At 45.2% G+C, this 26,351-nt stretch overlaps 1 protein-coding gene across 1 annotated transcript in view; it reads left to right on the forward strand.

The window, feature by feature from the left end:
* The window catches only part of plxna4 (plexin A4), a 251,739-nt gene that overhangs the window by 22,900 nt on the left and 202,488 nt on the right, over nucleotides 1-26,351 (forward strand). Inside the window, exons 2-3 of the mRNA XM_071916007.2 lie at nucleotides 4,426-5,774; nucleotides 19,873-20,055. Of these exons, the coding sequence (XP_071772108.1) occupies nucleotides 4,530-5,774; nucleotides 19,873-20,055 (1,428 nt within the window). The 5' untranslated portion in view covers nucleotides 4,426-4,529. The remainder of the gene's footprint in view (nucleotides 1-4,425; nucleotides 5,775-19,872; nucleotides 20,056-26,351) is intronic.

The raw sequence follows: 26,351 nt of genomic DNA on the forward strand, positions 1-26,351 counted from the left end.
TAATAGCTTTGCCTAATACTGTTGTCTCTGAAATTAGCTTTGCAGTGTCTGAAATAGGCCGATCTGCAGTTGATCTTTGAGCTTTACTGATGTCTTGTCTGAAGTTTTAAGCAGTATTTTTGACAGCCAGACTAAATGTGTGTGTGAGCGACAGAGAACCTGTAGTCGGGTGAGGGAGAGGGAGGGGGAGAGAGAGCAAATTTTTATCTGTTCGCCCACTCGTCTCTGGTGTGTAGCCGTGACGATGCCTCTTCACCTGTGACGCAGGGAACAGCTTAGACACCTCCAGAGGAACTAATCAATATTTCCAAAGCTTGTCTTTGTCTCTCTTGTGCCTCTCTTCTCCTCTCCTCTCCTCTCCTCTCCTCTTTCCTCGTCTCCACTTTCTGCCATGTTCATGTTGTTTTGTGGCTGTTTGTGAACCGCGTCTGGCTGTCTCCCCTGCAAACAAGGTAATGCCCTTAATTGGAGAAGTCACACAGTTAGAGATGTAAATGCAATTTGTGTCTCTCTCCCTTTTAGGCAGCGGTTTTATTGCTATCAAGTGATTCCTCCTGGTTGGCTGGTGACAGCCTGGAAGGGCACAGAAAATGGAATGGAAATCAGAAACATCCCAATTATTTTCTGAACGCTAAGAGCTCATACTTGGTTTTGAGCCGCACAGATGGAGACACGCGAGCACACACACACACGCGCGCGCACACACACATACACGCACGCGCACAGGCACGCACACACGTCATGGTGCTGTTTTTGCCCACAGTTCTAGAGAAACTGGAAGTGTGTGTCAGGGAAAGCGTGTGGCACTAATCATGAATTCATTAGCACCCTTTAATGTGTATGTGGCCGGGAATGTGAGAGTGTGTGTGTGTGTGTGTGGGGGGTGTGTGTGTGTGGGGGGTGTGTGTGTGTGTTTGATATCTGAGTAGATCTGGCAACTAGCCCTGGAACTACCTACAGGGCAGCCAGCCACACACTCAGGTCACAGAACTAAGAGCCCCCCCTCCCCTTTGTGTCCTATCTTGTCCGCTTGGCAGTGGCGAAGCTTAGCATGCCACCATACCTGCCACATGCACGGGCCAGTCTGTGGACTTAACCCTGGACTCTCAGCCAGACACATTTCACAACTCTGGGGGGCATTTGTGTGTACAGACTTGGTAATTTTTCCAACTTTAATTTGAACTCCATCAGTTAAGGCATGTGGGAATAATCATCCTTTTTTTTGCTGTTGTTGAAAGCAGATTGAAATGTATTTGTCGACATAATTAGAACAGTTATTTTACTCAAGTGCTGTAATTTCCACTTATTCTCAAAGAGTGTCACGTTATTTGATATTCTTTTTAACACCAGTATCACGCCTCATTATAATATGCATATATAAGAGCAAGCAAGGCAAAAGGCATGCACTAATGGCACACAACTGGATATAGATAAACGATGTGTTAGAATAATCAGGCCCTCTTCGCGCGTGTGCGCGTGTGTGTGTCTGATGTATGAATCCTCAGAACCAAGGCAGGCTTTAATTAATGGCGCTTGATGATCAGCAGGCAAAGGAAAACAGCGACTAAACGAGTCTGCCCCCCATCAGGAAGGATAATTGCATTTCACCAACAGATTCATGTTGCAAACGCACTCCAATCGCAGGGCACCACTGATGGGGATGTAATGTTTTTTTTTTCTTTAAGGGTTTCCGCTTTTTGTTCACACAACTCCCATTTATTTCTCAAGGGAGACTACTAGTTGCCTTTTTTTCAAATATTTTGTTTTGGGCGTTCACTTTCTTGGGAGAGAATAGGTGGATGTGAAGGTGATACAACTACAGCTTCTCTCTCTGGCAGTCTCTGTCTCTCTGTCTCTCTTTTCTCACTATGTCTCCCTTCCTCCCTTTCCTTCTTACTCTCCTGTCCTCTTTTCTCTCTGTCTCTTCTTCTATTAATACGAACTGCTGAATAAAGTTGTTGAGGTATTTCAGAAGAGCACTTTGTTATGGCTGTCCCCCCCCGCCAGGCAAATGAGAGGTGGGAGCTCCAGTGCTGTTCCCAGTGTGAGATTAATATTACAGCAGCTCCCCTTTTATTTTTAGAGGAACATTATGGGCTCACTGCCCTGTCATTACTCCTCAAGCAGCAGCACCTTCCACTTGCGCTCTCTCTCTCTCTCTCTCTCTCTCTCTCTGTCTCTCTCTCACTTTGCCTCTCTCTCACTCCCTTTCTCTCTAAATATATCCCTATCTCCGTCTCTATCGTTTTACCCCGTCTCCATGAACCTAATTTTCAGTGTCAGATCTATGGAAATGATTGCTCTCTCGCTCATATTCACCCCTGCACACACACACACACACACCTGAAAACACACCCCACCTTTTCTCTCTCTATCTTTGTATCTGTCTTTATCCCTCTCATCTTCCTCTCCAGCCCTCTTATCGTGTGTTGAGAGGCTTTCGTCTGTGTTCTCCTCTCTCTCCCTGTCAGGAGACGGAGGGGAGATTGGTCAGATTGCAGTGAGGTTGCGTTTGACACCGTCAAGACTCGCGATTGCTTGGATATCAACCTGAGATGAGATCTGTGGCTTGATAATGTCAGGTAGCAGCTACCATTTATGTGACAAGCGTTCATAGAATTCATTGTAACAAGGTTCTGAAGACACAGATTTATTTTTATATTCTGTAAAAAAAAAAACAATGGAGTGAAAAGGAGAAAGAATGTCATTGTTGAGCAATGACAAGAAAATATTTGAATTTGGGTTTTTTGGTATGACAGCTTAGCAAAAAACGCAACCCTGACATTGTTCATTGAAACCGTCTCATTTCAGTGATGGAGATTTGCTTCATGTGTGACAGATTATTTCTCACATAGCTTAACTCTAAGTGACACTTCAAAGTTTTTCCTTTCTTGACACTGTACCTTTCACACAACAGCATGCAGGTTATTATAAATTGAATATGAAAAGAACTGGCTTTTAAGATGTTGGTATTATCTGTAGTATTTTTACATATTGCAAGATCATAGTGCAAGCACAATACAGTGAATTCTTGTTTTGCATCAAGTTAATACCTTGATCACAGCTGCGAGCCCTCTCTTTACTGAGGTTCTCTTGTGCATTTGAAGTTGATTTCAGAGAGAGTTTTGACCCTTTTCAGTTGGCTTTACACATAGGACAAATCGGTGCGTGTAAAAAAAATCTCCTTTAGTGTATTTTCATATCATAAAGACAGCACTTTGGCTTGATGTGCATATTGATATGTATGCCAAATTAATGCGTTGGAGTACTAATGCGAGAGATAAACTTGAGTTGGAGGAGTTTTAGAAGATTCTTTCATGGATGTGTGTGTGTGTGTGTGTGTAAAGCTAGTTCCTGGATACCACCCCGGTGAATTCCATCCCCTCATAACACCCAGCTTGCCACTGGAGAGGTCTAATGAGCAGGTGACACACACAGGGGACCACCATGTTTACAGGAAATGCTGTCATTTCCTCTGAACGATCCGTATTGGTGTGTGTGTTTTCTATGGTGCACTTTGTGCTTTGACGTTATGAATGTGATATTTCTGCACCCCTGCATGCACTATATAAATTAAAAATGCATGGAGGTGTGTGGTTATGTGTGCGTGCATGTGGTGTGTTTGTTATGGCTGTATGTGTGTATGTGTATTGCTGAGACTTTCCAAATGACCTAAGGACTAGTGGGAGGCTTATTCTGCAACCACTTGCATTTCCTCCCTAATTGTTCCACCTCTGCCCATAAACCCTCTGCCTTGTGTGTGTGTGTGTGTGTGTGTGTGTGTGTGTGTTGTGTGTGTCTTTGGGTGTGTAGCCATGTCAGAGACAGAAAGAAAGGCCTTTCCTCTCTGCTAGCAGTGTCAGCAGGTGAGCTGCCCTATTGGGAGAAAAGAGAGAAATCGCCAAAGCATGCAAATTGCTACTCCGAGGGGAGAATCAATTAGGTGCATAGCGACTGGAGCAGAAAGGCAAGGAGGGGTGGAGAGGCGGCCGGGGTCCATGTAGAGAGATGGTGCAGAGCTATGCTGATCACCCCCTCTGAGACATTGCATTACCCCTCCCCTTCTTCCCTCTTTCCTCAATCCACAAACTCAAATCCTAGTGGCTAAAGCTCTCTGAGAACACTGCCCTTTTACCGTTTACCTTCATCTCTCCCTTTTTCTCTCTAGCCCATTTCTTCTCTAATTATAGATTGTGCTGGAGTCTCAAGTGTGTGGCCTGTTCACCTGCTTTCCTCATTATTCTTTGTGAAGGGGCTCTGCTCTAATCTGTGCCAGATAAAATTAGTGTATGGTGCACTTAATACAGTCTGCAAATGTTTCTGTGTATCAAAACTATGTGACAATGGACTTGAATGTAGTTTGTTGTTGTTGTTTTGTTGTTATTGTTGCTGGTTCTCAGTGGCCTTTGTCTCCTCCCTCTTCAGGTACATAATGTCCTCCATCTCAAGAAAGGCTTGATCCTGATTGGCTGAGAGTACCGGACTGCGCCTCCTTCCCGCTCCTCGCCACGCCCTGCCTCCACACAACCATGGAGTCCCTCACCAGGACACGGACCTGCCTCTTCCTCTGCTGCTTCCTGTCCACTCTGGCACTTCCTGTGACGTCACAAACAGTGGTGCGAGCCCCCCAGGCTCACAGCGCCGGCTCCCAGGTGATCACAGCTTCTCTTGAGGAGGAGGAGTACGCCTCATTTCGTGCCGAGAACCCTGAATGGACCTTCAACCACCTGGCGGTGGACTATCGCAATGGCAACGTCTATCTGGGAGCCGTCAACCGCATCTACAAGCTGTCCCCGGGTCTGGAGGTCCAGGTGTCCCACGAGACTGGCCCAGATGAGGACAACCGCAAGTGCTACCCACCACGCATCGTCCAGCCCTGCAGTGAGCCACTGACGCTCACCAACAATGTCAACAAGATGCTGCTGATGGACTATCGGGAGAACAGGCTGCTGGCGTGCGGCAGCCTCTACCAGGGCATCTGTAAACTGCTTCGCCTAGATGACCTCTTTAAACTGGGAGAGCCCTTCCACAAGAAGGAGCACTACCTCTCCGGTGTCAACGAGAGTGGCTCGGTGTTTGGTGTCATTGTCTCATACGGCAATGCCTCTCCGGACATGCTGTTCGTAGCCACAGCGGTGGATGGCAAGCCAGAATACTTCCCCACCATCTCTAGCCGCAAGTTGGCCAGAAACTCAGAGGAGGACGGCATGTTTGCCTACGTCTTCCATGATGAGTTTGTGGCCTCTATGATTAAGATCCCCTCGGACACCTTCACTGTCATCCCAGACTTCGACATATACTACATTTATGGCTTTGCCAGTGGGAACTTTGTCTACTTCCTGACTCTGCAGCCTGAGATGGGGGGTGGGCCGGCCACAGGGTCCTCCTCTGCAGGTCGGGAACAGGTCTACACCTCCAAGATAGTCCGCCTCTGCAAGGCAGACACTGCCTTCAACTCCTACGTGGAGGTGCCTATCGGCTGTGTTAGTGGCAACGTGGAGTACCGTCTGCTCCAGGCGGCCTACCTGTCCAAAGCCGGTGCCATCCTGGCACGCTCGCTGGACGTGGCTCCGGATGATGACGTTTTGTTCGCCGTCTTCTCCAAAGGCCAGAAGAGACGGCCACGCCAGGCCTCTCAGGACTCTGCACTGTGCGTCTTCTCCCTGCGGAAGATCAACGAGAAGATCAAGGAGAGGCTGCAGTCCTGCTACAAGGGAGAGGGCACACTGGACCTGGCTTGGCTCAAAGTCAAAGATATCCCCTGCAGCAGTGCTGTGAGTACTACTGCACACACACACACACACACACACACACACTCTGACCTACACTCTCACATGCACACTTTGGCGCTGTCTGAAAGATCATCTCGCCTACTATTTAGGGGACGTTTGGGAATTTACTTGTTTAAAACATAAAGGTTGAAGTTTAATAAAAGGAAGCGTTTTGAAGCACAGCATGCTTCACTCCAGATGTTGATATGGCATTATAGAATCAGATGAATATGTTGATAGTTCTTATTTATTCAAACACAGACGCACACATTCTGTCTGAAACATGCAGTAATGCACTGTCAAATCTGCCAGAACATTAAGTGTCAAGCAATTGTATTTAAACTACTAGTAAATAGTAAAGTAATTATTTAAACACACTGCGTAAGCAAAGTGGGATTTGATCAGCCCGTATTAAGCATAACTCATCACTAAGCTACATTAAGAATCCAAGCTGTTTGAATAATCTCTAATTGAGGGACACTACAGGTGAGTATCTCTGGAGGAGGATGAGTTGTGAAGGCTCTGCCACATGTTAACTATAATGAGCTCAGTTGCGCTGCAGGAGGCCTTCATGAACACCTTGTTCTTGGGCGGGTTCAAGCTCCATTCCATTAACATGAGATGTTAACCAGCCACTGCCTCTTCCAATCTGCTCACCTCTTAAACAATGCAGCCGAATGCTGAGCCAAATTAACATAATTCCATTCTCACTAACAGCGTTATACATTCAGTGATTCAGTTCATTTGATTTCTCACTTTGTGCACATAAAAATCAAGGTTAAATTGGATGTTAGATGTTTAGACCATCTTCACACGCAGGCAAAGGTCCATTATGCAACATTTTTTTTTTCATGGCTTCATATTACCTCACTGATGAGAAGCCACCAGCCTCAAGAAATAAGAAATTGGCTTGATCCAAGTCCATTTGTTAGGGTAATCATGTTCCTCTAAATGGCAAGCATGGCCAAATGAATCATGCTGTGCCCACTGTGAGTGCTGGGAGGTGCAGATTATGGGTTAAGGTGACAGAATGCTGTGGCTGAAGAGGCTGGTCTTTCAGGGTGTAGGCCTAGATCAACTAATGGTGTGTTTTTTTTTACAGTTGGATAGTTTTGCTCTTGAATTTTTTTTGCATTTTTTTCTGTTGGATAGCTGAGTTTTGCTATATAATTATAGATAATTTATGAAAACTATCTACGTAATTTTCTATTTTTATGAAATGAAGGCACAACTTACTGTGAATCATTACATGTAGTAAAGTATGTTCTTTCTATTATAAGTGAAGAGGAGTAAATGAAAAACAAAAATATGAATTTGAATATTTTACCAGTCCAGAACTGGATTGATTGGTTTCATTAATAATATTTTATTCCTAACTACGACAAATAATGTTCACAGAACTACAAATGAGAAATTGTGGAGCTACACATTGACAAACTTTTAGCCATAACTCTGATTGCTCAGTTTCAGAGACATGAACTTGACCCTCTCACTGCCCAGTCCATATTGTTCTGACCTTCGTCACGCGCTATCTCCAGACATTTTATGGTGAATGGATGACACCCAAGGCCCGGTACGGTGTTTGCTCTTAGAATCACAGTGTTTATCTATTAATCTATCTATGGCAAGGCGCACGTGCCGGGGCGCCTTCGTCTGCCGCTTGAGGGCCCGATAAATCACGCCTGGGGTGGAGCTGTCAGCAGGGAGAGGAAGTGTGAGGGAGGACACAGGGGTTAGCGCTGAGGAATGACGCCATTTCAGCATGCGCCACACTACCGCCACTGCCACCGCATAAATTAGAGCCCGCTGAACTAGTGACGGTGGACTCCGCTGGAGATAGATGAGTTCTGACATACACACACACACACACACACACATACACATACACATACACATACACACATACACACACCTGTAACTATGGCTACTGCAGAGGCAGTACCTTTTAAAGGCAGAGAGAGGTACTTGATAAAGTAGAGTAAAAGCAATAAACAAATTCTTTATGAAGGCTGATTAAGTAATGGATTAAAAATAGGAGATCACATAAATTCTAGACTGCTTTAGAGTGGAGCTGGTGCTTCAAACGTAAAGATGGCGACGTACTTAAATGCATATACACACACACACACACACACACACATACACACACACAAATCAGAAGTTGAAGGCCTATCCCTGGAGCATTAGTAAATGATTAGACGTAAATATAAGCCGTTTATTTCCTTTGAGTCTTTTCACAATGAGAACACGTTATATGACAAGATAAAGGGTTGGGGAAACATTACACTAATCTCGTGTGTGTGTGTGTGATGGATGGATGTCTTCCTAATATCCCATGGTTGATTTTACAAGAATCGTGGGTTGTTAGCCTCCGATTAATTCCTTTGCCGCTTTAAATGATGCATGAAGGGGAGCGCTGCATCTCAGATATCGTCAGAAATTTAGTTTCAACTCATCGTTCACATCTTCTCCACTGCGCTTCCCTCGGGTGTAGAGAGCCAAGGTAGACACACACAGCACACTAACACATAAACTCAGACACATGCGCACGCACACACACACACACACACACACACACACACACACCAAACAAGGTTGCTCAGAGGAGTGTGGAAGGCAGGCTGCTTCTTGGGTTCCTGCACTCACATGAAAGTCTAATTGAGGAATCACATAACTGCAGCAAGAAATATCAAATCAGGGTCTTGCTCTCTCTCACACTCTCACAATATCCCAGTTTCTCTCTCTCTCTCTCTCTCTCTCTCTCTCTCTTCCGTACTTCCTTTTGCTCTCTCACCCGTTCTGTGATTTAGTTTAAACCTTCCTGTAGTGTGAACTGTGACACTCCACCTGCACAACATCAGACAGGTTGATACAGTGTCGACTGTGCTGCTGAGTGACACGGGATAACTAGGTGCAGTAAATGGCTGCATACATCCATATAATTGAATATTATTGAGATAACTGAATATACAGAAGAAATCTTCTGCATGCAGGCCACAAAAAGTAACTTGACTCCTGCAAACTGTCTTAACTTAGACAATTACAGTTATGTTTGGCAAAGCTTTAGACAAGATGCGGATGAAGACTGTGTTATTGAAAAGCTGCTGAATAAAACTAGTTTTGAATATATGTACATGAAAACAACATGCAGGTGTCTTTTACATTTATCCATCTAATACAATAAAACTGAATATAAGCCACAAATTAGCTCTATATGTAGTGTGCCTTCATATGCTAATCCATATATAGTCAGCAGAGCATTCCAGACAAGCCAATTTGATGAAAAATCCCCTTTCCCTTTTAGATTGCAGAGTAAAAAAAAATGGTATGGACAAAATAATGGACCATTACAGCTTTTTTAATGGTGGTGTGTGTCAGTCTGTTGGCTGTTACTGCTAGAAGGAACTGAGATGAGAGAGAGCCTTGTATTAAGGATATGCTCCTCTCTCTCTCTCTCTCTCTCTCCCTCCCTCACTCTATCTCTTGCTTTTTCTCTTGTGCTCTCTCTTTCTCTTACACTCTCTTTTCTCTCTGGCTTTCAAGCTTTGTCGTATTTTCAACATGATGTGTTTTTCCTCCAATTAGAGACAGAATAACCAGCCCCCAGGCTCATTAGAGTAGCCTGGCTATACGGACCAACACACACACAAACACACACACTTTTGATATGGATGAAGCACATGCATTCAGACGTACAGTATGTGCACACACCCACATGTTTGCTTGGATAGACCCAACCACATGTTGTACACTTCACACAAATTGTGTGCTGGAATAGATGCACGACCCGCCACAGTAACATCAACTGCAGGGGAAGTAGTGGCCTGAAGGTTAGAGAAGCGAGCTTGTGACCGGAATGTCGTCGGTTCAATCCCCCGGACCGGCAGGATACATCTGGGTGGGGAAAGTGAAAAGCAGCGCTTGCCCCTCCCTCATTACCACCACTGAGGTGCCCTTGAGCATGGCCCTTAACCCCAACCGCTCCAGTGGAGCTGCTCAGTGGCCAGCAGATCAGACTGTGGTTGTACTGATCAGCTTCCAGGTGTGAATGTGTGTGTGAATGTGATCAGGGCGTTCCTGAAAAAGAGAGCATTGCTCTCAGTGAAACTCCCCTGAATAAATAAAGGTAAAAAAACCCAAAAAACTCACACTAATATAGAGGTCACTTGCCGGTATAACACATCACATCACATTGGATATATTCATGCATGTTCATATGACTGCATGTACATTCACTGTATTGTCTCTCAAATGAATCATTGTTGACTTCAGATGTGTTAATGAAGATGCGCACACACACACATACTCACACACACTTCCATCTCATTTCATTAAGGACAGTCCATGTCTGTGAAAACAACTACTGATTTCTTTAATTGTGCCATTGCATTAGTCAACCGACTTCTTAAACAATGGCCTTGTCTATTTCTCTGTCTCTTATCTTTTTCGTAGTCAGCACCTTTCCCAATTGATATTAACACACTTGCTAGAAGCAATTATTTGACAAGTCACTTTGAAGATACAACATCTATCTAACCCAACCAAAATTCATTCATTTCCTCAAACCATTTTTGCAATCGAAGCATTTAATTTTTGTTGTTCACATATGGATATTATTTTACTAGAAATACACTTGCAGTGTAAAAACCTGGCAACGACCCATTTTTCTGTCTCAAGTTGAACTCAGTGTTCACTGAGTCAGACTATAAAGTGTGCCCGTTGGGTTTGGATTGGCAGCGGCACACAGCTGATTTTAGAACAAATAGAGATATGGAATTACTCAAAAGCCCAGGCTAGAGGTGAGAGTTATTGATGGAGGATTTGAATGATTGGATGTTTTATAGGAAGTAACCTCTATTGGCTGAACACAGGTCTTTATTCTCTGTGATATGATTGGTTCCATTCCAGAACGGCGGTATTTTGCAACCAGTAAAACGCTACAGAATAATAGAAACACTTCATCAACATACGAATATGCTCAAGGCCACAAGCACATTTACAGGCATCTAGCCCCGAGTACAAGAGTGTAAACACTCACTCAGGTCGGACCTTTGTTGCCTTTCAGCATCTATAAGAGGCTTTGAGAGGGAGTGGGAGAGATGGAGAGAGCGGGACAGTGGTTGAGAAAGAGCGGGATGTATAGGGCGTGGGATGGCTGGTGAGAAAGAGGTAGAGGGGATAGATGGAGGGAGAGAGAGGGGGGGGGCAGTGGGAGGGAGAGGGGAAAGATGCCTTCCCTCTCCCAAATGGCCACGCTCGGCTGAGCCACATAATGCGTGCTCAACAGTATAAGTCTGCAAAGGGCCCGCATCCATAGATCATTGTGAAGTGGCATGTGACCTATAAAAAAACGCCGGCTGCTCCCTCCATGTTCACTGTGTCAGCAGAAAAAAAACAGAACAACAAAACAGCGGGATCGCAATAAATTCACTCTTGCCCCTCTTCTCTCTCTCTCTCTTCCTCGTTCTTGATTCATTGCTCACTGCCTATGCCGCTCTTTCTCTTCCTTTTTGCCTGTCCTTCTCTCCATCTTCTTATAAAAATAGTTGCCGCCATTCCACTTTCTCATTCTCCCTGTCATACTCCCTCCCCTCTCTGTGTGTCTCTCTCTCTCTCTCTCTCTCTCTCTCTCTCTCTCTGTCCTTCTCTCCCTCCTCTCTTTCCCCCCTGCATCAGTGCTTTCCCTAAGCATAGTACTTTTTCTCACCCCCCTCTAAGCACTGAGGAGAAAATTACAAGGTCGCCTGTACATCCATGACAGGCCACGGCCGTCTCCTCATCCCTTCCGCTAATGATCATTAATTACATGTCATTAACTAACATGCCACGGGCTATTCTTCCACATTTGTCATCTGCAACCGACTTCACATTCTGAATTCACTCCAATTAATTAGATTATTCTACTCGGCCGCTGCTGTTTCTCTGACTCTTTTTCTTGATCTCTCTCGCAGTCCCCCCCAACACACACACACACACACACACACACACACACACACACACACACACACCCCTCCCTTCCTCTCTCTCCCTGCCTCTTTTGCTCTTTCTCCTTCTCATCCTTCACTTGAAAGGACCCCGTCTTCATCTTCTAAGTTCACATGTGACATTCTCCGTCTTCCTCGCTCGCCCATCTTGATGCCGGCGACCCGTCTCTCTCTTTTGTTCTCCGCTGCGTTTGACCAGCCTTTGAATGGTGCCGTCTCCTGCGCTGGCCTTCTCCATCACTCCTCCTCCTGATTGCGAGGCTTAATCAGCGGCTGGCTGCAGATGATGATTCAGTCTAGGCCACATCCTCAGGAAGGGAAAGGCTAGTGGATTCATTAAGAACATCCAGACCATCCCCACCACCACCCCCCCCCCCCCCCACGCTATCCACATATCCGCTATCCTGCTTGCTGGCTGGCTCGCTAATTAAATCTCCATACATGATACCACTTGCTAAAGGTCAGAATCCATCACAATATCATTATTCTGTGATTAAACAAGTGTCTCCCACTTCCTCCGCCGCACTCGGTCGGCTAGCCTCCGCCTGAAAACACGACTGAATTGGGTGCCTTAATTCTTTTTCCCTTTTTTTTTGTCTTTTGTCCTCTCGCTCTCGAAAATCTCTTTTGTGCTTTCTCTCTCTCGCTTTTCCCTCTTCCTAATTCTCTGACTCCCTTGTTAAAAGGACTGCACAGTATTGAAAAAAAAAATGTATATTGCAATTCTTGTGCTGAATATTACCATTGCAATATGAGCTATAAACATGTAGACTTTTTTTTCACACTTTGTGTTTTGCAGTCCTTGAATGAAAAACAATTTTGGGTGGAAAAATAAGATGCTAATGCTTAGGAATCATCCCATTAAGAAATAATGAAATGTACACAGTACCGGGAAAAAAAACACTGGTTAGGAAGTTTTCTGAGACGCCTTTCTCTTTCCAGTTTTGATTGTTTTGGTTTTTTAAATTAATTGTTCAGCCCTACTTATTCAATATGCTTCTTCAGTTTCTTTATTCTGTCCCTACATCTTTATAATCCACATCTTACTTCTCACTTTCTTGTACTTTCTCTTTTTCCTGGCTCTGTTTCCGTGGTTTAATTCTGAAATCCTCCTGCTGTTTCATTAGTTCCTAATTTGATTGTTTTCCCTATTCAACATTTGTTATGTGTTGTTGCTGCTCAGCTAGCTGTTGGCAGGTGGGAGCATCCATAAACATGAATTTAGAAAATACCACATGCTTATCAAAACCTGCCTCCTCGCATCGAGACCCACCAACAGACCAAAACAAGCACATAGATTGACTTCTTTTTAGGCAAGTATGCTTTTGAGAAGTGCACTTGCTCTATAATTTGTTTGTGTATACTTATGCTCCAATATACACATGCAGACACCAATATATATACACACATTTGCTGCCACTTTTTACCTCTTTCAATATGAATGTGCACTGACTTGCATTAAAATTCCCCGTTTTGCATCCTATAAACTGTATTGATCTGCTGGGATTGATGGCACGTCTCCCCGAGATGACATCACTGTCAGGCGTGGCATCAGCCGTGTGTGTGTGTGGGTGTGTGTGTGCACATGCTCTCTCTCCCCGCTCTCTTCAGTCCTAATCATTGTGACTGGTTTTTGGAACAGTCCCCAGGGCGCCATACAAAGGGGAGTTAAATCTACTTGGTGACAGCTCTTTTACTCCACGTCGACACTCGCGCATTCATGCTGAATTTTGAGCGCGATTCAATCGGAGCGGTGCAAAAATACTCTCTCTGTTGAAATGCCCTGCGGATGCCTTAACAATGCAGCAAAGAGCACCTAACCCCAGCAGTCGGAAGCACGTTCACAAAGACTGCTGCTCTTACCAAGACAATGAACTGCTTATTTGATTTTAAAACGATATAAAACACAGAATTGAGTTTTGCCAGTTGTGGCTGAAATTAGGTTTCTGCTTATCATGGAATAAAATGCGTATCTGTATCTATTTGTGTATTTCCCCCACAAAACATGTTATTCTGTTTGACTGTGTCTGAATGTGTGTGTTCTCCCCAGAGCATACTGTTTATGTCCACACATCGCTTTCCCTTGTCCGGCATTCATCGTAACGCCACATGGAGCTGTCCAACATTACTTGCCCTTGGGCCAAGCACTGGACTCCCCCACTATAATCTCTAGCCTGACATTTCCACTGCTTCTCATGCTCCCAGCAATTTATTGTAGATTTCCACTCAGCAGTAACAGTGTGTGTGTTTGTGTGTGTGAAGATTTTTGAATGTATGAGTGTATGTGTACTTGAATATGCAGCGTAGAATTGTCTGCAGCACACAGCAGGCTTTTGAAGCTGAGGTTCCTCTCTCTCTGGCATTCTCTGTGTCTTTCTCTCTTTCTTTCTCTCTCTCTCTCTCTCTCTCTCTCTCCCTCTCTCTCTCTCTCTCTCTCTCTGAAACAGGCATCTAAAGGCAGAAGAGCCTATCAGAGGAATGGAACGGATGGATGGATATAGGGTTGGAGGGCTTCCAAAGATGGTCTCAGTGAGGAGAGGATGATGGGAAGAGATGATAAGGCAGAAGAGAGGGGAAAAAGAAGGAGATGCAGACAGAGTGAGGGATAATCATCTATTAAGGCGGGACACAGGACAATTAGAAAGATGTGATGAGATGCTGTTGGGACTGAAGAACAGAAAGATGAAAAATAGAGGAGAAGCAAGCAGGGCTAGCCTAGTATTTTTAGTGGAGAGGGAGTTGTGTGTGTGCGCATGTGTGTACTGTACATCTGACAGTGTGTGTGTGTGCATCTCACTGCTTGTGTGCACGTCTGACCTTTGTGTGTGTGTGTGTGTGTTTACACTATAGTGTGTGTGATGGTGTGCTCAATCATGCGTTGATAGTGTGATGGAGGGCACCGTGGATCAGTGGTCAGACAGATGACATGTTGGCAACACCGTCAGCAACAGTCCAGCTGATACTACACACACATACACACACACACACACACACACACACACACACACACACAGTGAACAAATGAAGGATAGTGTGTGGGTTAAACTTGGGGACACCAAGGATTTTGCTGAATGAATGATTGTATGAAATGTGATTTCTCAACTTTCCTCCAGTGTAAGCAGACAGATCAAACGTATACAGTTTCCTCTAAATAGCTCTTGGCAGCAGAGTAGTAACATGCGCATAACTGGGTATAAGAAGCATTTTGCTTTATTGAGAAGATCAGAACAATAAAGTTTCCAGTTTTATGGTTTGCCTTCAATATAATAGTAAAAAAGATGGTTGCATTAAATGATTAGTGTTAACACGATAGATGGCATCCCCCTTCATCCTAGTCCAAACATTCCCCTGCATATCTTTATATACAGCTGTAGTAATGAATACCATTTTAGTAGATGCTTTACTTTAACGTGACTCACTGTTGCGGCAGGAGTCATACAGCCAATGTTTTATTATAGTGAAATTGAATGTTGACATTATTTCTTACAATGAATACTGCAAACCCACTTAGACGTAACATAAATTCTTTAGTGCCGCCAATCATCCTGGCAGGCCAGTCATTTAGCACAGTGGGGCTAGAAGAAAATACTGGATGCCTAAGTGGCTAATTATACAAAGAGAAGTCAGTGGGATATCCATTTTTTTTTTCAATTTTTCAGTCTTTAACGGTTCTCTTTCTTTGTTATGGTAGTTTCTCCATATAATCATTAATAACGCAGCAGTAAGACAAGCTAATCGTAAACAACAAATGTTACACGAAGACTAAAACAAGAATCTACTGAATTCTGAATCGTATAGTGGAAAGAAAGGAATTAAAATAGAGCCACATGCAGTATAATAATGGCAATAAAAAGGACTGGCTAGAAGTGCTGGAAAATGGACTCATTGGAGCCTCTAACGGTTGAGCGGTGATATGAGGCGAAATGTCTCTGTGGTTTAATGTGTGTCATTAACTTCCTGAACTAGCAGCCAATGGAACGGGTCCTCTCGACAGTGCAAGCCCAGATTAGGCCATACATCAGAGAGTGTTAGAGAGCGGGTCTCTTTCAGTCTCTACTAATCGCATTGAGCAACTCTCTCTCTCTCTCTCTCTCTCTCTCTCTCTCACTGCCCTCCCTCTCGTTCTCTCCACTCTGTATCTGCTGATCCCTCTGCACAGTCCAGAAGAGAGCTCTCTTTGTGCTGGTGCTGGCAGGCGGACAGAAGCAGAGAGATGGATATGGCTGAGAGTGACCTGATTCTGCCTCAGTGTCTGGCCTCTGTCCAAAATCAGAGCCTCTGCTCTCCTGTCCCAATGTCTTCGGGGAGGAGCCCTCTGTCTTTCTCCTCTGCTGCTGCGCTGCGGGACTCTGGCCGCTGTACCTGCCAGACCTGGGCAAGAATCGAGTTGATTGCGGGTTCAACTACTTTGAGTGGCTTGAGGCAGCGTTTGATTTATAAATCAAGCATTTCATGTGATTTCACACGCATATTCAACTGTATACAACTAATGTTTTGTCCAGTGTCCAATGTTTTGTTGTATTGGCAGTGCCCAGGGAGGGAGAAGTTTGGAGAGAAAAACAAGATGACAAATTATCCTTAAGGTCTGTATGTGGCCAATGTTTGCCAGTATTTAACAAAGACAAGCTGGAAAGCATTGGTCATTTGGACTTGCGCCAGAAATGTTTGAGATTTGGAGTGCAAGCAAAAAAAGACACCATGCAAAAGCAGTAGTGAGAAATGGCAACCCACTGAGTTGGAGAATGCATTAATGAGATGGGGTGAGAGAGAGAAATGGGAAAATAATAACATGTAAAAAGTTGTACAAGCAGTGACAGAGCGGTGTCTGGCAGACTGCGTCAAGGGCTACCTTGATATTACTTGGCATTCTGACTGGAGATGGCTATGGCATTGCTACTACAAATGTTGTGTTTTAGTGGTGGAATAATGAAAACATGAGTGCCTCCTGAAAGAGTTGACAAAGTCGATTTCATTAGATTGCGGAATGCTGGGCTGTGATTGACAAGCGGCAGAAATAATACGGCATGTGTCAGTGACAAGATGAGAGACACATACACACATTTTCACACATACATATGCAAAGACGCCCTCTTCTTTCACGTGCAACAAATTCACACTTTCAGAATTGACACTCTTCACACTTGCGCAGACACACACACATACACACACACACACATACGTTCACAGAAACAGATCATGTGAAGTCCTCGCGTCTAACATTGAAAACCACTTTTACCTTTTGGGAAAAGGAATCAATCTTGAGAGAAATGGCTGCCAGTTTATTTGTTATCATTCGAGGAAGCTTTCACTCACCAAGCCCCCAAATACTATACACACACACACACACATACACACACACACGCACTTTCTCATTTCCTCTCTGATAGCTCCTGTTAACCTTTGAACCCCAGGGTGATGAGGCTCCTTTGTAACTGATGGTAACAATGATGAAAATCAACTTCGCATTCTCTCTCATCATGGAGAGAGAGAGAGAGGGAGAGAGGATTTTTTTTTTCCTTTTTTCTCACTAAAAGATAGAATATGGATTGGGTGGGAGTGGAGGCATAGAAGACTGTCTTTTTGCTGGTGATTGGAGCAAATATAAGTGGACACCAGTGGAGACCAGTGTTGGCAATTGTGTGTGTCAGGAAGGAAGAGGACGGGTCTTGATGATGCATTGTTGTCTCAGAGATAGGAGACAGGTCAGTAGGAAGAGTAACGTTAAAAACCAGAGTGATATTTCACTGTGATTTCACGGTGTGACCCTGGTTCTCAGCAGAGCGCCATTAGTCTACCAGCTAGCCACGGCGAGGCTTGTAGGACAGAGAGTACATCCTGACAGCAACTCATTCTTAAAAGGTCAGGGGGAAAAAGGCAAGGAGAGAGGAGGGAATTGGAGGGAAAATGGTCTACTTGAGTGTGTTTTTTGATGTGGTTTTGTTTTGCACAAATATTCATCTGATTATCCTCTACAGCATCTCAGTCTCTTTCTTATCTCTTTCTCTCTCGCCTTCCTCCACCTTGTTCTACTACCCGTATGACACGATCTTGACCTAAATGCAGGTCGTCTCCATCGATCACTCATACCACTCCGTATAACCCCATGTTATAGCCTAAAGCTTAGCCTGGCCTAGACAAGCCATATTCCATTTGTCTAATGAAAGCAGACCCCCATATTTCCTCCGTGGCACAGTCCGAGGCTTCTGATGATGATGGCCTTTAGTGAAAGGTTGTCAGGAGACACTCGGTGCTCGCAAGATTGATCAAGACCCCAGGGAGTGCACTTCCAGGAAGAAAAACTGAAAAAAAAAGACATGAAATAAAAGACCCCCCTGTCCACAGCAACCTCCCTCTAACTGCTCTAACCACTAGGTTTTATACACTAGTCTGGATCTGAAATGGTTGAATAGCTTTAAGCCAAATGGAAGCCAAGATGCTATCTTTTTGAAGCCTGGTGGTCTGGGTTTGATCTGAAAGTATTTTTTTTAAGGCTCAGAAGACTTGCCATGAACTAAATATTTGATTGTGCCTCCTGTAGCCAAATTTAAAAATATGCTTTGCCTGCCATGTTCCTATTTTGGCATTTAAAGTCAAGTCTGATTCCGATAAACCTCGTCTTTGGTTTATAATTGATTTTTTTTATCACCCTGGTGTGTCCAATCATTCATAACAGACCAAGGCTGTTTATGATGAATTACAGGGGCTTTAGCAGCAGCCTGTCACCTTCATTTGAACGTCCAAATCAGTCCACTGGGAATTGCTTTTCCTCAAATCATAACAGTAACAGGTGTGGATTTAGAAACCTCATAACCACTATCTGATCTAACCACCGACATTTGTTTTCTGTGGTGTTTTGAAAGAACACAAAGGCAGTGTCAACTGCCATGCCATTTCTCCTCACAATAACCCACCACATTGCTAAGCTATTAATCAACCAATGCCTGCTCCAGTCCTAAAGCCACTGTCTCAAATCCATCCATACATACAGAATAATGACCATTCCCCCGGCACCATTATTCTCTTATCAAAACCCATAAGTCATTCCGCTTTTCAGTGATGGGTATGAATATCCCCCTGGCTGGTTTAAAGCACATGCATGTAAACACAAAATGTAGAGGCACACACAAATCCTGAAGCACTCCCATCTTTATACAATCACAAAATCACGGCAGCATGTCCAAAGGAGAAAGCATAACAGATGAACCCCCTTCAAGAGTTGTATTTTTACCCATTCTCAGTCTATTTTTACACTTAGATGCATTGCGGTGATTTGCCTGAGAGCTGTGTGACGGGGCTGCTCTCCGTTCTCTTTTTTATTTCACCCGGTTCACTTTGAATCATTTCACATTGAATATCCTGCCGCGCTGGCATTTCTGCAGTTGCCGCTTGCGTCGGGTGAATTGGTGGTGGGGGGGGGGGTTTGTGCCTGACAGAGTAGCCCCTGGCGCTATTACAGGGCTGGAGCTTGACTGCAGTCTTCTTCCATCTTCATCTCTTCTCTCTCTACGTTTTTCCACATTCGCCTTTTCTTGCATGTGCACACATACAGTATACGCTCACACACAGAAACTTTTCCCCTTTGTTGACCCCCACCCCCCATCCTGCCCCCTCCCTTATGCAATACTCACACACGCACACACTCACGCACAAACTATCGCTTCTTCTCCCTTTTAATCTCCATCTTCCGGTCATAAAGTCAGCTGCAGGCCTGTATCTGGAGGAGCATGCTAAATACCAGACTGTCTTCCAAACTTAACTCAACCCTTGCAGCGCTACTCACATTTATTCATCTCTCAGTAATGGTGGGACTCATGAAGGCCTGATCCAAGTAGTGCCCTTCACAAAACATTCCTAGTATTTGTGTGCGAAATTGAATCGGTACGGAGACATTGATCCACCGGAGCGTTCCTCCCTTCCTCACTCCCTCCCGTGTCTCTCTTGAACACACACACACACACACACACACACACACACACTCAAACGCATGCAGGCAGAAAGACGTGTGCACACATACGGGCACACACCTACACAGCCTTCCTCGCCTCCCACAGCACATGTACTATGTTTTCCCCATGCACAACAGCTGCACTAACCCCTCTTCTCCTCCTCCACCGCAGCTCTTGACCATTGACGACGACTTCTGCGGCCTGGACATGAACGCGCCGCTGGGCGTGTCTGAGATGGTGCGCGGCAAGCCTCTCTTCTCCGACGCCGCTGACAAGATGACCTCGGTCATCGCCTACGTCTACAAGAACCACTCGCTGGTCTTCGTGGGCACAAAGAGCGGACGAGTCAAGAAGGTAAGGAGGAGCGCCGGGCAGGGATGAGGGGCGGAGGAGAGGGGAGATGGCTGAATGGATGAATGGATGCAGAGATTTGGTTTCTCCCTGTTAGAATGTGGAGCAAGCGCTGGGAATTGGGGATTGGTGGATTGGCGGAAGGGTAGTAGTAGTAAGGCAGATTGACTTTCAGGCAAACCAGCTGAGTCGGCTGTTTTTGCAGGAGGAAGAGGTGTTTGTGTGTGTGTGTGTGTGAGAGAGAGAGAGAAAAAGAGAGAGGAAGTGAATGTGTGTATTCCACTTTAGAGGGAATCTGTGTGTGTGTATGTGTGTGTGTGTGTGTGTGTGTGTGTGTGTGTGTTTTGAGGTAGGGGGATCAGGAGAGCCCCTGAGGGGGTTTTATTCCTAGAGTCAAGCCTATCTGGTATCTCTCAACATCCTCCTGATCCACTGCACCATATATCACACATACACTCGTCTATACCAAGCATTAGGAGTATCCGCTGTACTTTTCCTGTAGTTGGACTTGCATAAAATCCAGCGCCCTGGGGGGAGATTGTAGCACACATCAGCATGTTGCAGAACTTGCAAGACAGCACAGATCAGCATGTTGCAAAATCGATTAGGCCAAGTTTCTTATCTGTTTCTCGAGGCATATTGAGGCATCTGTATAGGATGAAATACTGTACATCATTTATTGAATGAGTTACTGCATTATATATCAATACAGGAACATATCTGATTGACAAGTCTCATTCCTACTGTGTATTATTTATATAAATTGTTAGTTATTGTAGTCAGAGAAAAGGGTTTTGGATGCCTGGCTTTTAAAGCCTATGGAATTCTTTTTCCAGCAGCGAGTGTCAGCCATAGCATTTGTGAACACCTTTGACCATAACACACCCCCAACCCCCACCCCCCCACCCCCCAAAACATGTCATACTCAGTGTGACAGCAAAGCCCTTGGCTAAACAAGATTTGTCCCCTCTGAGATAAACAGGGCTGGATAAGCCGGGTTTTGGCGTGTTGGAAGTTCCACCTTAGACTCCCCTCCTGTTCCTGTGTCCTCCCCAATCTGGGAGCCCTTTTCTGGACTAATGGGATGATGCACCGCTGCTAGGTGTGATGGAGGGGTGGTAGCTCCAGTGTATTTTACCTCTCTCTCTCTCTCATACACACACACACACACACACACATAGCTCGGCTGGCTAACGTACAGCAGGGCCATGACTGAGACTAATGCTGGGCCAGCTAGGCCGGCGAGCCTCACAGGGCTGGGGAGAACAGCATTACACAGAGGGGAGGAGAGGAGAGGGATGGAGCGACTGAGGGGTGGAATCAGACGGAGGGGTAGAGCGAGGTTGTGCTGGAGGGGAGAGGTGGGACAGAGATGTGATGTATTTCTGAAATGCGTGTCTGAGAGGGAGGGAGAGAGAGACAGAGTGTGAAAGAGTTAGCTCTGGATGGAGGGCCGGATGGAGGGAGGGAGGGAGGGAGGGAGGGAGACAGAGTGGAGGAAGTTGAACAGATGTGATGGAGGCCTAACACAGAACTAGCAGCTGATGGGTGGATGTGTAGATGTGTCATGCTTTCCTAATCCTCCCTGGGCTGGTTTGTTGATGAGATGCAGGGAGACAGTTCCCCTCACATTGCTGTTGTCGTTGCTATTGTTCTGTACAGGAACAGCGTGGTATAGGCAGTGGTTTTCTGTGTTGTAAGACAATAACAAGTAGGCAGATGTCTCAAACGGGGGAAAATAAGTGACCTTTTTTAATGCCTGCTGTTTATGTCTGGTGATGAGTGAGAGGCAGCGGAATTTAGTGAATGTGAGTGTGTTAAAGAGTGTTATAAGCCGTTTTCTGGGTTTTCAGAATATTGGTTATGCTCCGGGATGTTAGAAATGACTTTGACAGATATCCCTCTCATAACCACAATATTGGCACTTGAGAGAATCCTGTCTGCAGGATTTTGTCTTTGTTCTCACTCATACCCAAACTGAGTGACGATCAGACTGTGCACATACAGTATTAAGCAGGCACACAATGAAAACCCACAGGCAAACACCATCTAGGACAAAAGGTGATCAATACACCAACACAGATGTACGTACATGCACACACTTAGCCTCATTCCGTCCCCACTCTCCCCTCACACACACAAACTCCTCCGCCCCTGTCGTTATAGTATACCATTAGATGACATCAGAGGCAATAAAAGACAACAACAAGACAATAAAAGGTCCAAGCCTCAGCCCACCCTCCTTCATCAGTGACTTTATAACCCCCCGGCTAATGGATGTTGATTTATATACACTCCTCCACCTTACTCACTCCATCCCTCCCCCTCTCTTTCTCTCAACTCTTCTTCTCTCTCTCTCTCTCTCTCTCTCTCTCTCTCTCTTTCTGAGTGTTATTTATGGCCCTGTGACGAGCATGTCACCCAGGATAAATATTAGCATTATGGTAAAACAGGGCGGAGGAGGCCTTTAATGCCGCGGTGTTCGGGTGAGCTAAATGTTAGCGTTTACAGGCTTGTGTTTATGACATCATGAAGTTGTTTGGAGCTGGGCAGGAAGTTCAGTGAATTAAATTAAATTTGCTTGTGAAATTGTTTTATATAATGTGGGTAGCGTATAATTTTGGTAGTATAGGTTGAGGGCTGTCGACTTGTCTACACACACACACACACACACACACACACATACAAATGCACACACACACAAGTACACACAGTTAAACAGATACACATTTACAGACACACATACATACTGTACACACAGACATTGACGTAGATAGACAGTGCTTAAACACCCCCCCCCTCACACACACACATTCAGACACTCAAACAGATACAAATACGCACTTTCAGTACTGAAACTCACACACAGACAGCAAGCCTTGCCTCCGATGTCTCTCAGAGAGTGAGTGGCAGTCTTGTGTAAAGTCCACTTTGACACAGTCTGAGCTGAGTTTCATAACAGCGTCCTGTCAGCAGAAAGCAGGCAGCGCTGTGGAATCAGCAGAATGCTGTACATGCCGACAGCTACAGCCACGCCAGGCCCTTCACTGTCCACCCAGGGCTTAAACCCCTCTCATCACACAGGGTTTATATGATCTGTTCACCTCCATGCCTTTTTCTCACTCTTTTTATTCCATCTTCACCTTTCTCCAGCTCGCACCTTTTGAATTTATAGGACGTCTCTTCCTCTCTCCACTCTTCATCACACCTCCAACCTCTCTCCTTCCTCTTTGTCTTTCTCCCCTTATTTTTTTCCCCTCCGCTCCCTTTCTCCACCTCTGTTTGCCCTCTCTTATAATTTCCCTTTCTTTCTTTCCCTCTGTCTCTATCTCCCTCCCTCCCTGCCTCCCTCCTCCCGTCTATCTGTCCATGGCTGAGTGGAGTTGATGTGAGAGCTCTTTGATGGCTACCTCCCGCCATTGGAAGTGAATGGACCATATGGCTTCTATCAGCCTGTCTGTCGGTCAGTCAGTGTGTGTGTCGGTCCGCGGCTTAAGATGGATATGGAGATGTGAGGCTGATGGAGATTTAAGGCTGGGGCTGGGGAACAGTTTAAACCCATTACTGCAGGTCAGTGCACTGCAGCAGGTCAAGGAGAAAGACTTCACCCCCCCTCCCCTCACCCCCCCACTGGCTACGGTTTAGTTTATGGTCATCTGGCAATGCTCCACATTAGCATAGGTGGTACACATCAGTATGGACACATATGCATGAAGCACACACACACACTGCACACAGTTGCATGTCCGAAGATGGGCACATATGCATGAATGGGTGAACGCTCACACTCAACCCACTCGCCCACCAACCCACACACACACACACACACACACACACACACTCTCCAGGACAAAGGCTGCCCAGATACCTCCATGGGGCCGTGGATGGAGAGGTGGACTAGGGGACGAGAGGGAGGGAGGTGGAGGGATGAAGGAGAGAGAAGAGAGGGGAGAGATGAGATTGAGGGCCACCTGCCGAGGTGCTAATGCATCTCCCCTCTGTCCGCCCCGATGGGGGAGCGCTGGCGCTCAATACAATGAGCAACTAACCTTGAACTGGACACACACAAACACACACACACACATAGGCACATAAATGAACAGGCAAAGCATGCAAAGGAAGTGAGGTTGAAGAAGCTCAGCATGAATGTTTTTGCATGTGTGTGTGTGTGTGTCCAGTGTTACCAGTTTGTACAAAGCACTGCTGAAGGTTGTCTGAAAGTGCGTGTGTGTGTGTGTGTGCTTGTGTGTATGGGTGCATGTGTCTTAGTGTGAGAGTGTGGAGGGAAAAAAAAAATATTCCACTGAGCACACTCTCTAACCTTTCTGAGAGGATTTGTCAGTATTTGGCCAAAGGCTAAGAGCAGTGGTGGTGGGTAGCGACAATTCACTCACCTCTTAACTCTGCCACTGCTTTTCAACCTCTCCCACTCAGAGAGAGAGGAGGAGAGAAGAGGAAGCAAGACACATAGGGAGAGTTGGAGAGAAGAGGAAGCAAGGGAGAGATGTAGAAAGAGTGAGGGGGTAGAAAGAAGAAGCAAGAGAGACTGAGAGAGGAGACGGAAAGGAGAAAAAACAACAGCCGCTTTGCCAGGCAATTAGTTTCACGAAGGGGAGGAGAAAAGCTTGGTGAGAAATGGAGAAAGAGGGGGCTTTGTCATTTGAGGTTGTCAGGGGAGATGGCACGAGGGAGAAACGGGTCAATTTTGACGCTGAATGGTTAATGTTTGTTGTTGAGAAGGGAAAGGTCAAACTCTACTTTTGACTCTACCTCTGTCAATTTGTCTCTTTCATACTGTCTTTACCCCCCTCTCTCTCTCTGCCTATCTCATTACTCCTCTCTCAAGCTGCAGTAATCCCTTTCCTTTCAATACCTGTCTACTGCCCTCTCCATCACAAAGATGCCATATCGCTTTCATTTAATTCTTCCACTCACTTGTTTTCCTCTATTCTGTCACTCTTCTTTCCTACCTCTCTCTTCCACATGCCACATTGGGCTGGATATTGAAAAATGATTTTTCAAGGCATCAAAAGTTATTGAAAAGCTTCAATGTTAGAGTGGGAACTTGTATTTTCTTCTGGTGTATACAAAATTCATACCGAGGATATCATTTCAGCATGGTTGATTCTATTTGGAAAAGCAGATGCCATAGACATTCCACAGAAAAGAATTTCACTCTGCTGAATTAATGAAATGTGCTTTCATCAAACAAAGGTATGGACAAAAATAATCTATTAGAGCCAGTACTGAATATAATAGAAGTATTGGAACTGCTGGAGGATATGTGAGGATACTGATTCCTAAATGAGGTCTCAGCCATTTCAAAAATGGGATGCCTCACAAAATGATTTCTGGTATGAAACAAAAACTCATCATTGAATATCACTGGAGTCATGAACTGTTAGGACTTTAGCTTGCAAAATCTAGAAACATTTTAAAGGGTGCAACCATATCAGGCAACAATAGTCGATGTCAATGTTAATCCAAGCCATATGTCCAATTATGGCCTTTTGAACTGATTATGATCACAGTTGGTTCATGTTGCATTTCTGTAGCGTTCCCTGTCTGTTGGGAACTGAACCGGGGCAATGCTGCATTCTGGCTTCTCCACTGGGACAATAGATTATGGATGGATATACGTGTGTGTGTGTTTGTGTGTTTACTTGAAATATTTATTGCTCTGGACCAGTCCCATATGTTTGTGTGTTAGTTGTGTCCTTTGTGCATGTGCATGTGTGTGTGTGTGTGTGTCTATGGCGGGTTGGTTAGGCCCAGATGCAGATTATTGAAATGGGCTGAGCTGAGCCGTGGTCAGTGGAGCAGAGGATTAACTGCTTAGAGCTAATGATGAAATATGCTGTAGGAAGGGCAGGCATCATGCACACACAGACTGCATGGTCTATGTGTGTGTGTGTGTGTGTGTGTGTGTGTGTGTGTGTGTGTGTGTGTGTGCAAATTTGTGATGAGATGTGGACAGTGGCTTATGGTTTATCCCCACCCCGCCCTTGTTATTCTATAAACACAATGCCCCCCCAACACGCACGCAACCACACACACACACACACACACACACACACACACAGAGACACACCTCACAACCAGTACCACCCTGCAGTAGCCCATTCATCCCGGGCAGTGGTCTAAACCCATGCTGAATTCAGACAGTATTCCCAGAATGTCAATGTTCCCATAATGTTGAGTATTCCTCAGCAGTCTTCCTAGTTGCCTTGGCACTGTGTGTGTGTGTGTGTGTGTGTGTGTGCGTGTTTGTGTGTGTTTGTGTGTGTGTGTATGTGTGT

This window comes from Centroberyx gerrardi, chromosome 24 (assembly GCF_048128805.1).
Source record: "Centroberyx gerrardi isolate f3 chromosome 24, fCenGer3.hap1.cur.20231027, whole genome shotgun sequence".
NCBI lineage: Eukaryota > Metazoa > Chordata > Actinopteri > Beryciformes > Berycidae > Centroberyx > Centroberyx gerrardi.